The 17279-nt window shown below is 52.4% G+C and overlaps 6 protein-coding genes across 6 annotated transcripts; 3 read left to right on the top strand and 3 right to left on the bottom strand.

Moving 5' to 3' along the window:
• Positions 1-1830: 1830 nt before the first annotated feature.
• BDZ99DRAFT_486282 (uncharacterized protein) lies at positions 1831-6140 on the top strand (the record flags this gene model as incomplete). Its single annotated transcript, XM_033722763.1, has 3 exons — positions 1831-1973; positions 2799-5480; positions 5885-6140. The coding sequence occupies 3 exons, from the start codon at positions 1831-1833 to the stop codon at positions 6138-6140; spliced, it is 3081 nt and encodes a 1026-aa protein (XP_033581401.1).
• A 1335-nt stretch (positions 6141-7475) lies between these two features.
• Positions 7476-10042, top strand: BDZ99DRAFT_237474 (uncharacterized protein). The gene is made up of 2 exons (XM_033713575.1): positions 7476-8795; positions 8843-10042. The coding sequence occupies exons 1-2, from the start codon at positions 7562-7564 to the stop codon at positions 9943-9945; spliced, it is 2337 nt and encodes a 778-aa protein (XP_033581400.1). The 5' UTR covers positions 7476-7561; the 3' UTR covers positions 9946-10042.
• BDZ99DRAFT_237470 (uncharacterized protein) lies at positions 9982-11081 on the top strand. The gene has a single exon (XM_033713574.1). The coding sequence runs from the start codon at positions 10140-10142 to the stop codon at positions 10836-10838; it is 699 nt and encodes a 232-aa protein (XP_033581399.1). The 5' UTR covers positions 9982-10139; the 3' UTR covers positions 10839-11081.
• Positions 11082-11883: 802 nt separating this feature from the next.
• BDZ99DRAFT_340877 (uncharacterized protein) lies at positions 11884-12797 on the bottom strand (the record flags this gene model as incomplete). The annotated part of the gene is made up of 2 exons (XM_033714367.1): positions 11884-12472; positions 12568-12797. Coding segments are annotated over 2 exons (819 nt in total), but the record flags the coding sequence as incomplete, so codon positions are not given.
• A 1658-nt stretch (positions 12798-14455) lies between these two features.
• Positions 14456-15175, bottom strand: BDZ99DRAFT_517024 (uncharacterized protein; the record flags this gene model as incomplete). The annotated part of the gene is made up of 1 exon (XM_033725127.1): positions 14456-15175. The coding sequence occupies one exon, from the start codon at positions 15173-15175 to the stop codon at positions 14456-14458; it is 720 nt and encodes a 239-aa protein (XP_033581397.1).
• Positions 15176-15384: 209 nt separating this feature from the next.
• BDZ99DRAFT_237445 (DUF726-domain-containing protein) lies at positions 15385-17052 on the bottom strand. Its single transcript, XM_033713573.1, has 2 exons — positions 16009-17052; positions 15385-15920 (listed from the first exon to the last, which is right to left on the bottom strand). The coding sequence occupies exons 1-2, from the start codon at positions 16733-16735 to the stop codon at positions 15595-15597; spliced, it is 1053 nt and encodes a 350-aa protein (XP_033581396.1). The 5' UTR covers positions 16736-17052; the 3' UTR covers positions 15385-15594.
• Positions 17053-17279: the final 227 nt, after the last annotated feature.

Here is a 17279-nt window from a genome sequence, read left to right as displayed (position 1 = left end):
TGAGAGCTTGTTCTGGAATTGGATTAGTGTGCCACCTTTTCCATGCCCCGCGTGGTCCTCAACAGTGCACTTAATGTTTCAGGCGGAAAAGTGAAACAGGGTGTAGAGGGTATCCTGGGTAGTGAGAAGTGGTTGACGCGCAGAATCGTGATGTCGTGATGTCGCGACTAGAGTCATTAGCGTGCCAAGTTAGGTCATCATGACCCTACGACTCAAGCATCGGTGAGATTAGTTGAAGTTGTAAGTTTAAGCCACTTGATGCCTATGCTGCACGTCTATGTGCGGTACCCATGTTACATCATTGATCTTGTCCTAGTCGATGTACTGGTACCTATTATTACAGTGAAGGAAAAGAAGTCTGATATCTGCAAACTGATCACGCTCGGCATGAGCTATGATTTCGCAACGCTCCTGCAATGCCCTCGCTAACTTTGCATATACCATAGAAGTGACTCGTCTTAGCAGATCATGACATCGAACACCACAACAACACACCACAGCAGTATTTGATGCCGAAAGATCCGCGAAGCACGACTGACTGGATTTCCCCGTGACTCGGAAGAGCTCACTCTTCAGCCGTGGCCTTCTTGGTAGCCTTCTTCGCTCGTTTCTGGGGGGCTGCCTTCTCCTCTGCAGCACCGGCTTCCTCTCCCTTCTTCTTGCGACCGCGCTTCGCCTTGGCAGGGGGTTCAGCTTCCTCGATGTCAGCCATCATCTCATCAGATTCCACTGGTTCGGCCTTGGCCTTCTTCGAAGCCTTAGACTTCTTCGGCTTCGGGGCACCCTCGACCGCAGATTCCTCATCGGCTTCCTCGTCCTTGACAGCAGCTTTAGCCTTTGAAGCGCGACCTTTCTTCGCAGCGGGGGCCGCCTCTTCGGATTCGTCCTTGACTTCCGCCTTGACGGCCTTCTTTGAAGCTCTGCCCTTCTTTGCAACAGGAGCAGCCTCTTCTTCGGATTCGTCCTTGACTGCATCCTTGACAACCTTCTTCGAAGCCCTGCCTTTCTTCGCCGGGGGAGCAGCCTCATCGTCGGAAGCTTCATCTTTCACCTTCTTAGCCTTGCCTCTCGACTTTTTGGGAGGTGGAGCCTCGTCATCGGAGTTTTCTGCGCCCTTTGCAAGGCGGCCACGCTTCTTCGGCTTTGCTAGTGACTCGGCCTCGGCCTCGGCCTCGTCGTCCTCGTCCTGGAAGCTGTTTAGCAGGACATCGACAGAGCGTTTGAAATTACCAGTCCAGCGCCGTCAGACGGGCTTCAAACGCGTTCCAAGGGCGTTAATCATGACTTTGTAAAACTTACTGCATCACCCTTCTTGCCCTTCTTGCTCTTCTTGGGCGCCTTCTCTTTCGGTTTCTTCACTCGGAAGCCCTTCTCGCCGGGCCGATTCACCTCGACGTCCTAATTTGACTGTTAGAATCTTCATTGAGTAGTAAGATTGTGCGCGAGGAATGCCACTGTTAGAAGTGCCCTACGTCACTGGCAAGAATTGCAGAGGTTGAGTGGTAGATGCCGTGGTCTTGCAGTCGGAGTTTGGAGGCCAGTTTGCGATACACGGAAAGGAAGATGGGGAATTCTTGAAGAGGTTCATGAGATGTCGGGAATACTTACGCCCTTCCAGTCTTCGTCGTCGACGTGTCCCTGCTCCAACGCTCGTCTAACCTTGGCTTGATATTCCTCTTCAAGCTCATCATAGCCATCGACGAGGTCAACGTTGCCCTCGACAGCTTCTTTCCAATGTTGGATCTGCAAAGGAGTGACACATCCCCTTCGACGAGGTCAGCCTCGCTCGTCTTGTAGAGGAGAACGTGAGATGGGAATCATTTCTTACCAATGCTTCCACGTCCAACTAGTATGCTCCTTGATGGTGATGAGGGAACCGAATCGGAATTCGCCTTGGTCGATCTTGATGCCTTCTTTCTTGCATTCGACGTTTTTGCAGCCTGCGCGCCCTGTGCTGGCGATTTCTACCCACGGTTAGTGGAATGATGGCATAATGAAAGCCGACGTATCTGCGACGAAGAGATGTCAAAGGCTCAAGGGCTTAAATTAGAACGTCTCATTTTAGAGGGTTGTAAACTAGAAGGGCTGGGAATTGAACGATATGCTTGTTGCTTTTGAGCATACGGGTGAGTATGGAATACACCCCTGGGCTATTCAAAAGCGACGCGTTCACGATAGAGTGAAATGGATAGCTGGATCTTACCAACACGATATTGGCCGGGCATGATGTGCTTAGCCTGGTGGTTGAAAGAGAGATGTGGGTCGCGAGAGCTGCTAGAAACCATTCAACAACGCGTAACGCGCAGCAAAGTAGGGCAGGCAGCGGCTTACTACTCACGTTCGGGGCGGCACTGTATTGCCAAAGAACTCTAGCAGCTTCAAGAGCTTCCAGATGCTGCGAGCAGTGTCCTTGTCTGGTTGGTGAATAGGCGTGCAGGTTGTGATGTGGCTGAAGAGCTGTCGCGGAGACTCGCGCCGCCCGCTAAAATAAAATGCCGAACGTCATAAAATCTTTTGGCTGTACGGTCCCCCAACTCCATCACCACTCGCTCTTCAATGCGCCCTGTACATATATGCTTTAGAACCGCCCTGAATCGAGCCTTTTGTCTTTCTCCCCAGATTGCCTCAGGTGCCTGGGCGGTCCCTGAATTTCTCGCCCCCGCCGTTGCCACATCCCTTCACGCGTCAAGACGATCAATTGCGCACTCTTCTCCACGGCATTCCTCTCGACGACACTCTCGCGCAGACAAATCTGCTGCTGGATCTCACGAGGCTTGCGAAGAGCGGAACCCCTACAGTGATCCCCGAATACCACCCGCAACTCAACATAAATTCAAGATCCCCCTTCCCGAAGATGACCTACGACAGCATATGGAAGCCTGGCTCACAGCCCTGGAGCCATTTCTACCAACTGAATTGCGTCGCGCTGCGTCAGAAAAAGATACGAAGCGGCCTCTTGCGCAGGCTATCGACTATGCCAGACTTATAACCGAAGCCCAGTCTTCCTCGCAGGATATACTGAGCCATATGGGCACGGTCGAGGGACGGTGGAATGTTGTAATATGGTTGATTAAATGCCTGGTGGAGGAAGGTTCTGGCTTGAAGAGATTGCGCGGCGACCCGGAGACCTCTGACCGTGCAGCCTGGAAGGATACTTCGTTGTCACTGAAGGAATTGACACAATTTCCAATCTATGCTGAGAGGATACGAAAACCACAAAGGCTCAATCAAAGCCTAAAGGAGCTCACTTCCGCCCCCGAAACAATTCAATACCTATCAAACATCATGACGGCGGCGCTCGGCCAGGTTTGGCGCAGTCTAGGATCTATGATACTTGTGGCGGCAGAGGAACCAGTACCGAACGCATCTACAGTTATGTCTCATGTGTTAGAGATTATAGCCTATCTCCACCACGTCGAGATGATTCCTCAGGCTATATACCGATACGCGCCGGCTCGCGACCCTTTCACCCTACAACAGCCCCCGACTCTACACCTGCTGTCCTCGAGAATCCTTACATCGCTTTCTGACGCAACGTGGAGAGCCCACGAGGCGTCATTACAACCTGGCAAAACACCAGTCAATTCTCAGTATTTCATGGGACACGAAATACCTGGATCCCGGATTAAAATAACGGTGCCTCAGGTAGGTCCAGAAATATGGGTGGAGCTTGTTCTTTGGTCATGTCTTCATGGTGGCTGGATCACAGATGGTGTGGCGATATTGGAGAAGCTCTCATCTTATAGCGACGACAAGCGTTGGTCTGTCATCTGCTGGCGGGACATCGTGGCATCATCGCAATCCGCTGAATCCCTCCAGGAACCCAAAAACTGGGAAAGATTGGCGGCGGCATTTGAGTACCCAAATCGGTCGTATGCATCAGATCGAGGAGATCGACGCCTTGTACAACGAACTATAAGTAGCGAAGTAATTGCTGCTTTTGTGGACGGCTTGACAAACACTATGCGATTAGGGGTGGGTGCTCGAGGCAATGCTCCAGAGGATATTTTGCGGCATATCAAGAATCTCAAGCACCTCCTGGACCAAAACAATTTGAGTCTCGGCACGTCTTCCTGGGACGGCATAATCCTCCGACTTCTAGAATCACATGGAATTGTTCCAGACAAGCGACCCTATGTCCTCTTAAAAATACTCGACTTGAGCCAAGGTTTTGGGAAAGAAATTTCGTCAGCCAATGTCGCACTAGAGTCATCGCTAGACCAACTTAGTCCCAACTACGTCTTTGAAGGATCAGCAGCTCCTATTGGGCTGCTCCACAGAACGCTACGAGCTTTCATCGAGGCGGGACAAGCTGTTGGAGCCACGATAACTCTCAACAAGCTGCAGGAATACACGGACAACAACAAGATGGGTTCCATGATAGGTTTTTTCCAAGCCTTGAAACGTCAGCCTTCCACACCCGAACACCCTTTTGGAAGCACTTTTGCCCCTGTCGACTTCCCTGGGTTCTATCCTCAAATACCTGTTCCTCTGCTGGCTGGTCTGCTTGACGTATTAGCCAAGACGCACTTGTCTCGCATCTGTGAATGGCTCTTATTCTCGGACGATCTAGATGGCCCATTGATCCCACCTCGGATGTACCGAGATCGGAGAATCACTCCTTCGATTATTCGGTATGGGACTATTTCCAAAAATAAGGAGTTGCTTTTGAAGGTAGTAGAAGCAGTTGCTGTTCCCGTACCAGGAAAGCAAGGTGGTCTTGCCCGCCTTCCAGCAGAAGTTTTGTCGGCATTTCTTAACAGCCAAATCGAAGGCCGCCAGTGGGCATCCGTCACTTCTATCTGCCAGTATGCCGCCAGCAGCCCTGGGTATCGCCCTAGAGCTGAGACGCTCGCAGTGTTTGCCAGCAAAATGCTCTGGGATTCAGTGTATGCTTCAGACGCAACGGAACTAGAGACCGATAACACCGTCAAGACCCATTTCGCGAACCTCCTACACTTGTGGCGTCAGAAAATCAAGGACCACTTAGATGCTGAGCTCAACACCATTCTTGGCATTATTTCTACTGTACATCCTGACTACTCCGAGTTCTGCGAGAGCTTCTGGACAGCCGTTGGCCGACAGCCTACCGTTATTGGTACTTCGGAGTTCAACAAAATCTTAGAAGGCGTAGCTATAGGTTACGGTTCTATTGAAGCGAAGCGTATCGTGGATCTCTGGTGCAACGTTCCCCCTGGTCCCGCATACTGGCCCTTTCGCTCGCCTGGAGGCTTGCCGAAGATGTCGAAGTTCAGGCCGCCGAAGAGTATCGAGTACCACAACAGACCGCGGGATATTGAGATGGATAGATCAGCCAGTTTCCGAGGGCTCAGTTTCCGAGGGCTTGTGACTCCCAATATCCACACGTACCGGATTCTGCTGCGGAGAGCTCGGCATGAGAAGAAGCGCAAACAGGGAAAGGGAACGGAGATGTCGCCGAGCGAGCACATGAAACTCAAGGAAATGCTGGCGTCGGTGGCGTATGCGCTGCGTAGCATGGGGCTTGACCTGGAGGAGATATCGCATGAATTGGGGGTGTGGTTGCAGAAGGATGCTGAGCTTCCGGTTGCTGAGTTCACACTTCCTGCGCTGAGCGGATGGAAGGAGGAGGAGCTGGGTGATGTATGAATATCTACTGTTGCATTGTAAAAGTTATGTATACTCAAGAATCTACTGTACGAATATGTAACTGAAGATATGTTTCATATTCAAGGCATCTCAGCGAATTCGATATCACGTGCTGTGTCTTTCCTCAACCGCCCGATTGGAACCCTGGAACGACTCACTGGATTATCCGCCTAGGCTTGTTCCTCGAATCTAATTCTAGGCCACGACCGCAGCTAGACACTACGTAATGAGCTCTCACTACTATCAATACCCAAAGATTCCAACGCACACGACAATCCTTTGTGCGCCCAGCCGTCTCCATTGCGCCCCTGTCCAATGCGAAACAGCCACGGTTGCCCAAAGCAGAAGGCCGCATACCCAGCAACCGACACGTCGAGTTAGGCGAGGCGGAGCGGATTTGCTGGGCTGGGCGAGGTGGAGACCTGCGTGTGAGTGGGGATTTTGGCGATGCAGCGAGGCCTGACGCATGCAAGCCAAAGCTGACATGGTCCCAACCCATGAATCTACCATAACTACGAAAAGCAATTCTCCAAACCTCGAGATGTGTAGGAAGATAGGTAGGGAGCAGGCAGCTAATACAGACTGGTGAAACAGAAGACGCTTTCTGCCCCGCGGTTCGAAACGGCAGGCGGCCCGCGACGAGAAGGATGCAAGAATATGCACATACACCGCCTTTTTGCGAGGGGCCAATGACAGCATGTGACCTGGGCGCCGGCGGGGCATGGTGAGGGCAGCCGGCGGCGTTGACGTCGCTGTTGAGGCGATCCTGAAGGCGCCAGGGGAGGAGTCCGGAGAAACGTAACAGCGCGGTTACAACTGTGCCGTTATAGCTCTCTGAACATGTTGATTTGGACGAGGATGAAGCCGAAATAGCAGCTTTGGGAGCCTGGAGTGTGCATGAGGCTGACGGCGGAGCTCTGGGCGCGCTGGTGGCGCAGGGTTGGGCGTTTTAACCTCGGGGATTCTGCCGGCGACGGTGGTACAGCAGCTGGATGCGCGTGCGCCAGGCCCACGAGCGGCTAGCATGGTGGGGAACACTCCGATCCGCCATGGCGTTGCAAGACGTCCGTCTGGAGAGGCACGCGATGATGGCGAGACGGTGCGAGACTCCACGTTTTGATGAGACAAACGTGGTTGAGTCGCATGTTCCCGAGGCCCAGGAGCCATTGTACTGTATATGCATGCCATCACGGCACGGGCAAAGTGTATAGTAATTGCATGTGGCTGGGGTGAGTCGCTCGTATGACTCTGCTGGCGCTTCTCACCGCTAGGCGCAGCGCTAGCCCCTTTGCGGCTAGGCCGGTGGGAACATTTTTGAGCAAATCTGTCGCCCGCCATCCTCTCTCTCCTCTGCAACCACCCCACAGACAACGAAGTCGCACTACAATTCTACTACGGATTATCACTCAAGCACACACTACCCATCTTCGTCGAGAACAATGCCGCAGGCAATCGCTGAGCTGTAAATCCCCACTGGAGGCCGCACCTGCGTGTGGCCTCCAGTCCGGCCCAGCCCACCGAGATATTCAACGACTCTACGACGATTCAACCCTCAAATTTGGGAGCAAACTGCTTCTGGCCCGCCCATTGAGACGAAGAATCGCCAGTCTGCACGAACAGTGTAGTCCGCCCGCAGCCGCGCGTTTTCCGCTGTTCGACCGGCCTCACTCCGCATATCGACGAACTTTACGACTCGAATACCCTACTCCAAGACGTTCGAGTCGCACAGAACATACAACCATTCCAATTGATCGTCCGTAGACGCTCGCCCTCTTTGACAGAATTCCCCCCGTCAGCTCTCTCTCCCCGAACCTCCCACCCGCACTAGACTTCGTATCTCCAACTCTCCAACCTAGAGTCCGAAGAAGGACCCCCTACTACATCCATACACACTTCCTCGCCATTGCTGTATCAATACTACCCCTCTACCCTAATGGCACACTCCCACATTCACAGATCGACACCAGTCGACTTTGGCGGCCATCTTATACACGAGCATGAACCGACCCATGACGCAATGAACGACTCTCCAAAGCGAGACCAGCGCACGCCCGCCTCCGGCAGCGTAGCGCAGAAAACGAACGGCGGCCATGATGGCGCCCAGTCCTCCGAGGACCAAGAAAATGACGGGGAAGAAGCCGACAGTAGCGCGGACCAGGATGTTGACGAAGACGAGGAAGATCCGGACGTAATGGCCCCGTCCTACAGTATGGGCAAAGGCAAGGGGAAGCGCCCAGCTATTCGTGTCGAGCCTGTTGTTGATGAAGAGGACGACGAGGAAGAGGTTCCTCTCTGGGGGACGGGGCCCCCAGGCGGTAAGAGTCTTTTCATCCCTGTTCTGGCTCGAGAGAAGAAGCGCACTTTCAGCAATGTGAGCATCAACTCTGTTCTGTTCGACTCTGAAGAGACGAATGGTTTCCCGAGGAGGAAGATTCCGAAGCGCTTGAGCAACAGCAGCACCAGAGGATTGTTGACATATAAAGAGCCGGTGATTGAGGCAGAATCGGACTCTGATGTTGTTACTGCATTTGAGAATGCTATTGACAGTGGTGATGAAGAAGCCCAGGCGGGCGCTGAAGAGCCGGGATTTGACGACGAAGATTATAGCGGTGTTCTTGAAGTCAGTGATGATTCAGACGTCGAGGAGGAATTAGAGCGCCAGGACGAACAGTGGCTCATTGCCGAGGCGGAACAAATGCCCGGTGCATATAGTCTCGACAGACGTTTCAGTGTGGACAGCGACGCGTTTAATTTGCTTGAGAGCAATCTCCTTGCAGAAGACATTCCGGACGTTGACTTCCACGATTTCTTCAGTCGTCCTGACACGCCTGATGCGCCAGCTGGCCGCAAGTACTCGTCCAGCTCTACCAAACGCGTTCGGTTCGATGATGATGTTCATTTCTCCGACAGCTCAAGCTCAGATGATTCAGACGCGGAGGAGTCCATGTTCCCAGATCTCTTCATGCCTCAAGACAAGCTCGATCCTGACTTTCGTATGATGATTGAGAACGACGAGGATGAAGCTGGAAGTCTCGCATCGGACGGTAGTGAGGCCTCTTACTGGTCTCTTGGTGATGGTCAAGGTTTTGCGGTTCGCAATTCTGCCCCTCATCATGCTAATATGGACGACGATTCCGATACCGAAACGGGCTCAAGCGGTTATGATTGTACGATTGTGTCTCGCCATTTCATTAATATTGCTGACACCTTCTAGCTGATTCAGGTGACACTACTGATGAAGAAGATTTTGAGCCGATGCCAGTTGTACAGGCCCCGCAGTCCGTTCTTCGCCGCCCATCGTCCTCTGCCAGCGATAAGCCTGCCAGCCCGCAGCCTTTTCAGAGATCTTCGAGAACCCGCTTCTCTGCACGCCAAGTCTCCTCCCGCCAAATCTCATCCCGTAATTTGGCCGCTCGTCGTCCGGCCGCTGGCCAGCATGGACCACCACGTTGCGGCGTTTTTACCCACGAGGATTGGAGCAAGGCGATTGCTGTCACCAACCGTACCACCGAACTAACTACCTATTATCGACCTCGTCGCCAATTGACCGGTCGACATGCCAACTATGATCCAAGTAGCATGTCAAGTTCCACTAACAACAGCCCGCGCACCTCCATTCAGGCCTTCCCTGATGACAGTGACTACAGTGAATTCGTTCCTCACTCAATGGTACCGTCGGACATAATGCTAAGTGGCGTCTTTGGAGCTGCCCCTAACAGCATCATCAACTTTGGTGGACAAGTCTTCGGGCCCCCAGAGGCCTTCTACCCCTTTGTGAACTTCGATTCGAACGGAGAATTGATGATAGATGATGATGACGACTCCGACTATTCCGACGACGACGTCGACATCACTGATCTTGTAGACTTTGGAGACGACCCCGACGAGACTGATGCAGCAGAGGAAATCGACGTCCCTGCTACTCCAGCAACCTCAATGATCGCTTACGCTGGATCTACTCCTGCACAGCCTTCGTCTCCTAGCCACGCTACCACACCGGTGCAGCATCGACGAAATGCCTCCGATGCGATGCTGGAACATTTCGACCGCGCAGGTGGCGTCGTTACGGCGTTCCGCAACAACCAGAACCGGTTTCGAGACTTTGCTCGTCTACCTTTTGATCCGAATCAGCGAGCTTCTGCGTCGAGACCGGTTCGCTCGGGACGGTCGGCAGATACACTCATCTCGCCTCTGAGGAAGAAGGGATCTATTTCGAAGAGAATTGCTGGACCGCCCCTGTTCAGTGGCGTTACGAAGGCGAGAAGTGAGACGCCGCATCGGGTTGCGAGAGGTCCGTCTGCTAGGACGTTCGCTTGAAAAACCAACCTACTTGACACTCATCCAACCTTAATACCATCCCACACCACTACCCACGCCACCCGGCCATTCTCGAAATTCGTCCTCCCGCCGGAGTCCATTTCTTAGGAGTACGCTTTCGAAGGAAGATTTCACGGAAGAAACGAATATCACGACGAAACGGCCAACGATTACCAAAAGCTTTCCAGGACGTCATGTCATGTGTTGCTTACCCCAATTTCACTTTTTGCTTCATGTTACAAAAGTCTCCTTTACCCTGTTTTTGTTCTTTTTCTGAGTCCCATTTGGCGGCGCAAAGACGGCTGGCGGCGCAAAGACGGCTGGCGTCGGAGCTTACGCGAAAGATGGGGCTTGTTCAATTCGAATTGTTGCGACCCTTTTTAGTCCTGACAGGCAGCATCTCCCGCAGCGAAAACGTGTGCACTATACGGCAATGGCACATTGTGAATCCTGATACGCAAATAATACTTGGCGAAGCTGTCGGTAGTCTTGAAAGCACATGGACTCTCTTATGTAAAGGGGGAATGTTCGCGACGGTAACTTTTCTTTTGTGTTGTTGGTTGGTATCTGCACTCTTGACTCTTTTTCCATTTCCTTTATGTCGTTTGTGGTTGGTGTGGTTTTATTTGTTTCCTTGCTTTCTTTCCTTCGTATGGACCGGGACCTACCTCTCTTCACGATTTGCTACACCTTTGGAAGAATCGATGATTCGCAATAGTAATATGATAAGGAATCATGCATTTTTGGGGCTCAGCGACAGGACTTCAACTCGCATTGGTAAACTCGAGGGGATGGCTGGGTGGGTGCGGTTGGGGGCGGCGCTTGAAGGGCTTCTGCTATTCGGAGTCTTGACTGGCTGGCTGGGGCCGATGGGCATGGTATGGCGGGGATAGTGAGTGAGTGAGTGTAGGAGTAGGTCTGAGTAGGTCGAGAGGAATTGAAAGAAATTATTTAAATTATGTGTGTTCTGTAGGTGATATGATACGTTGGTGTGCTCAAGGCACTTTTTCAACTGGTGGGTACGGTTTCATGAAGGCACGCGTGTGTACCAAAGACATATGAGCACTGGGGTAAGGGCAGTGGACTCCAACATCTCGCTAGGGATGAGTGATTCAATGCACTATGCTAGTCATATTCTACAAGGCCCATGACACTCGAACGACCAGGTTATGTACACCGTACTGCTCCATCCTCCACCACCGGAAGTAACTTCTACAGAACCTTGCCAAAGGCCTGGGCACAGTTGGTTACCACCGTTAGAGGTGCTTCGGCGCAGTTTTGGGGAGATGTGAAGTCCCTAAGCAGCTTCAATTAGAGAAATTTCATAAGTTGATAGTTAAACTACTTGCCGCTGTTTGGGGCGCTTCAGCACCTCATCAATGAGGGGGACTCCAGGGGTTTACGTGCCCGTCGGGCCGACGCCCGAAATTTCTAGATGCGGTCGTTTAATATTGATAACGCACGGAGATTATAGCTCCGGGGGTAGCATTATATTGAGGCGTGGGCGTGCTGTTTATTCGATGTGTTTGTTTCATGATGAGGAGTCGAAGCTCCGTTGGGCAGCCATCTTAATGTACATAATGAGGTCGGCAATCGGGATGTATGGTATTTTCTGATTTGATGCGGGATGCAAACTCTTTGACTTTCGAAAACGAGACAGAGTGTACGAGATATCTCCACGAAACCCCGTCCCCTAGAAATATTTCTAAACATCTCGCAAGTGCTACACAGATCGATGTCCCTTATCGAGATAGATGAATAGAAAGTATGTACATCCAAGCCTTGATCCCCAGCCAAATCTCGCAAGATGAAACTTTTTATATACACATCAAACCCAGCGTTTCCCCCCCTTCCCCTCTAAACCCGCAATAAATTTTAACAAACGAAGAATATATCTGCCCCCTCTTCCCACCCTTCCATCTCCAACCCTCAAGGCTTCTGATACCACTTGACCGAATTAATCAGGAAATACGCATCCGCAAACGCAGTCGGGTTATCCCTCACATACGCCTCACACGTCCCGACCTTTGTGCTCGCATAGCACCCCGTCCAATCCTCCTCTCCCCACGCCCCGCCGCTATAGTTGCTCCCACAAAGATCGATGTTAAGCACCGTCGTCATCGACGCAAACGCAGTCTCCATGTCACAGCTCGCCGGCTGCCAGTCCAAGATCGCGTTTCCCCACCCGCTCGGCTCCGGATTCCCCGCCGTGATGTCAGCCGGGATCCTGTCGCGCGGGAACTGCCAGATGCGGATCCCGTCGCTCTCGACCTGCAGCGCCCACACGCCGCCGTTGTGGGAGTTGAAGCTGTCGCCGAAGGTGCCGGTGGGCCCGGTGATGTGGCACCCGCCGTCGGCGAGCGCGCAGTCGAAGGAGGGCGCAGTGCCGAGCTCGGCGGCGTTGCGCACGGCCATGGTGCAGGCCGGGCCCGTGTACATGCTGATGTCGTCGTGGTCTTGCAGGGCGACGCCCTCGACGATGTCGATTTCCGTGTAGGGCAGATTGCCGTCGTTGTTGATGACCCAGCTGCCGGGATGTTAGCAACGCTCCTTTCAAAGATGGATGAAAGACGCATGAAGGAAAGAGGAAGGGAAAGGGGGGGAGGTAGTGGTGGTACGTACAAAGCTGGCCAAATCCCACAAGCGCCTCCGGGCATGTGCTCGAAATCCCCGATGAGCAGTCCGTTGTTGAACGCGGTCTTTGATTCGAGTCGCACGCTGTCTCTGCCGCCGCTCGCGTCTTTCGAGGACGTGTCGACGCCGAGGTAGACTTGGTTATTTTGGTACTTTGCGAGTCCGTCGGCTTTCGCGGTGGTTTCGTCGACATACTTGACGAAGCCGGAGGTGGGGTCAGTGTCTGTGAAGAACTTAAAGTTGTCGAAGAAGTTTGTGGCATCCCAGGAGGCCGCGATGGTGTAGCCTGAGGCGGAGTTGGAAGCGGAAGGGGTGGATGCGGCAGCTGCGGCGGATGAGGAGGATGAAACTGTGGATGCGGACGATGAAGAGGTGTAGGCGGATGGCGAGGGAGCGGATGGCGAGGGCGCGGATGAAGAGGGGGAAGGGTGGTGTTCAGATGGCGAAGCAGTAGATACAGATAGCACAGAAGTATATAAAATCGGCGAAGATGCGGACGAGAGCGGTACAGGAACAAATCCAATTGGTGCAGAGGCGAATCCAGATGATGCGGAACCAGTAGCATACAGTGTAGATATATTGGGAGTTGAGTAACTAGAATGAATCCAGTGGAGATGGGAGTGGTGGTGCCTACGAGCCTGCGCAGGGATGGACGAGCCTAACAAGAGAGCAACAGTGGACGCAGCAGAAATGGAGGAACGCATATTAGCAAAAAGAACGAAGAACGTGGGTAGAAATGTTAATTCAATTGCGAGGTGAGAGAAAGAAAAGGAGAGTTACATGGAAGAAAGACGTCCGTGTATATACGTATGAATACGCATGGCTACCTAGATCTACTTACGAAATGCTATGGTTTCATTTTATGGGCAACAAGGTAGGCATTGCGCCTCGCGAATCGTCAATTGAACCAAGTCGTTCCTTTGTGGGTTCTCGAGGACTTTGATAGGCTGATGCAACGGACCATCAACGTAGCATTCCCTCATTGCGCTCGAGGGATTCGCCTATAAGGTGGTAGAAGGAGCGTATATCACCCTGAATTGCGGAGGTTCATCTTGAAGAAACTATGCGCAGTAATCTGCGGCCACGCCCAAGCCTTTTCCAGGAAGCCCCCAGTCATATTACGGCCGCTCGGTCGGCAGCTCGCTCGTCACGGTCTGCGGGATGAAGATTCGGCCAGAACTGCATGGTTATGAGACAAGGCCCGTCGTTTTGAAACTCGGCCTGTACCCATGACTTTGGTTAGAGTTCCGGGTTAAGAGTGCTTAGAGTGTGGTCGATGCTTTTCTTATACGCCTCGCCTGTTCCGTTGTAATTAGGCTTCCCATTTGTTTCAAGCAGTGATCGTTCGTTTCAAGAAGCATTGAGAAAAGTGGCTGTGGTTCGATGTAACGACGGCTGAGATCTCTGATGCTTAGGTCTGGCCATCAAAACACCACCTCACGTGGGGAGAGGATTTGAATGAGACTTCGATGTCCTCTGCAGAGCAGCTTTATTATCCCCAGATGTGGACCACAAACTGGGTTTGTTATTGGTTTCGCTGCTGCTGGATTAGCTCTCCAGATGTTTGGTGCATTGTCACTACAGTCCTCCGCGCACCAACGAAAGCAACCGCAAGATTCCACCTGCCTCTTTAGGCATGCTCTCGACGTCCAATATCCGGAAACAAGTCCGCTCTGGGAGGTCACCATAAAATCCTAGCAACCCCGAATAAGTAGCCTACGTGCCTACTTCAGTTGCAGTCGACCCTCACCCACTTTCAGCGGGAGATTGTCGAAATAAAGCACGTGAATATCCGAAGATCGAAGCACAACGTAGGATTTAGTAGTGGAAGAATTGTGATATGTCGTCGCGACACGTAGGGCTATACAAAACGGCATCAGCGTGTCTCCCACGTCAGCTCAAAGCCTCGAACTGACGACCCAAACTGCACCCTCTCGTTCTCTAGTTCTGGTTCGGGCAGTGGCTCGACTTCACACATATCCGCGAGCGGGAGTGAAGCGAGAGACTCAGTATCTGACTCAGTCTTGGCAATCGACATTTCGATATTTGGCTTCAAGCTGAATGCCTCCATTTGCTCGATCAATACAGCAGGTTGCTGCACAACAGCTGGGCGTGCTGGAAGAGGGAGTGCATCTTCCTTCTCCATATCCGTCATAGTAATTCGTCCATTTCTCAAGACATATTCGTCATCCGAAGAATCAGACAGTGCATCGAGAGGTTCCGCCTTCGCCTTCGATTCGGTAGGTACCACCGTTCTAGAGCTAGAGGACTGCGCTAGCGGAGGACGTGAAGATGTCTCTGGACTCGTGAACTCGAAAGGAAGATGTTCCTTCGGCTCCTCACTCTGTTCCTCCGGCTTCTCAACCTGTTCCTTTGGCTTCTCAATCTGTTCCTTCGGCTTTCCAATCTGTTCCTTCGGCTTCTCACTCTGCTCCTTGTCCCGCATCTTCAATTCTTCTTCCTTGCGCTCGACCACCTTCAATGCATTGACTTGCTCCTCAACCTGCATCGCATCAACGTCTTCAAACCCAATCTTCCCCAAAATCGAACCAACCAGATACCGGTACTTGTCGTGACCAGTGATCAGATCGCTCATGTCAACATTCCGAATCCCATGCACTCCTTGTACAGCCTGGAGTCCCACAACTCCGAGCTGGATTTTGCTGGTTCGAGAGAGGAATCCCAGGGCATATGTTAAACTAACAATATAGTCCTCTTCGCTGTAGATATTCACAACCCTTGCTGACACGACTGCACGGATCCTCCGCTAAGCACTACTGCTAGAAGGCGTCGGAGACCCCATAAGAACCACCGACTCGATCAAACCAAAAGCGTTTTGCTCTGCCAGCTCCAACAAACAAGAGAAGATGACTCGAGCACCCAGCGAGTATCCTACTAGAGTGACTGGCCGTTCTCCCTAGACTTTGCTAATGAGGGCGTGAGCCAGGACCTTTCCCGCTTTGTCGCTCCTCGAAACAGCTACTGAGAAAGGGTTGTCTAGCATGCTGGCCATTTTCAAGAAGCCAAGCGGCCACAGCTCTGCATACAGAGCGCCGAATAAAGTGCGACGAACGATTCGATCTTGGCGCCCTCCCAGGCATAGCTTTTGAACACTTCGGTCAGTGATGTTCCTAGGCGAAGAAGTGCATCAAGCTCCCAATGGAGAGCGAATGGTTCGATTCCGGTGCAGTGTAAGACGTCCCAGGGTATAGTAACGTCTGATTCAGAGTTGAGCCACCCACTAATACCAATAGCGACGTGCAGTCTGTGCTGTTCTTGCTGTCTGGAGTCGCGAAAAGACATCTCCTCTGTACGACATTGACTGGCAGGCGTGTATGAAGCTGGGACATCGGATCAGTGACTAGTTTCGAAGATGACGCACACAGAAGTGCGCAAGTCAAGACGTAGTAGATAACGGAACTCACATACCTCGAATAGGAATAAACTGAAAGTCTTCCACCGCTTTCGCATACTGATCCATGATTTTCCCAGTCATCTTCCCGCCGTAAGCCCTAAACAAACTCCCAACAAGCACCGTGCTACCAGCCAGAGCACCCAGGTACCCAGAAATGACCGTAGCCCCAAGGCCAAGCCCACCCATTACAGTGCCAACACCACCGGCCAGCAACGGAGCCGCCAGGCCTCCAGTGACGCCGATCAGGACAGCTCCGCCGACGGTCGCGAGACCGACCTTCCATCTGCGTGCCACAGCGTCATCAGATGCCTTCTTCTTCGTAGACTCATCTGCGTCCATGTGCGAAGCAGGGGTTGCTAGAAGCCCTTCCGCAAAAGATTTCTCATGAGTAGCCAGAACTTCCACGAAGAGACAAAGACTACTGGAGATATACAGCAGAAGGACACGAGAATGGGCGGGATAGTGCTCGAGACTAAGCAACAACAGAAGCAAACAATGAAGTATGGAAACGCGTTTTGACTCGTCAAACTTAGCCAATGTCGTAGATATGGCAGTATACCCATGCGTTCCAATCGCAGGCTCATTGCTAATAGTCTCACCGGTGCTCTCCCCCTCAGCCCAGTTCAGGTAGTCTATGTTGCGCTTTTCCATCTCCGCCGCTTCAGTTTCAACCTTACGTTTCGCCTTCGCCCGCCGAACCACCTCGCCCCGCACACCGACCACGTCGCAGATCCGCTGCATGACCCCCGCGCGCCATTTATCGAAGAACGTCAAGGCAGCACGTCGGAGACCTTGTGTCTGTGTTGGCGAGATCTCCGCTCTCTTTGTTTCCTTGCATGCTCTTCTGCCGTGGCCGTGCCATCTTCGGGCGTACTGAAATTTATGAGGTTCTGTTCTGCGTCAGCGTTGGGGCTTGCGATGGGGATAGAGACTGTGGGAGCCGAGACTGAGGCATCGAAAGTGGAATCGAGGTTGTTGCGCATGAATTCTATGCAGAGGAGGACGATAAGAGCGAGCTCAGTGCGTAGGCTCGGCGTGTCTAGAATGGAGGTCAAGGAAGCTTCCTCGTTTTTCTTCTTCGGTGATGGGGCTTCATTGGAAGCCCAATTCCCATTTTGGAGAACATTATTGAGAACGTTAGCCTTCAGTGGTTTTAGTCAAGACGTAGTCTCAAATGGAAGGTTGACGATGCGAGAGACGCAACCCTAGAGTGTGTCGAAACAGCAGTCATGCTGGGCGGAGGCTGCGCCGCAATCCTTCAGTAGGCGCCAACACATACTTAGAA

Source organism: Mytilinidion resinicola (genome assembly GCF_010093595.1).
Source record: "Mytilinidion resinicola strain CBS 304.34 unplaced genomic scaffold BDZ99scaffold_4, whole genome shotgun sequence".
In the NCBI taxonomy this organism is placed as follows: domain Eukaryota; kingdom Fungi; phylum Ascomycota; class Dothideomycetes; order Mytilinidiales; family Mytilinidiaceae; genus Mytilinidion; species Mytilinidion resinicola.
The sequence above is the reverse complement of the archived record's forward strand: the minus strand, read 5'-3'. Positions and strand labels throughout refer to the sequence as shown.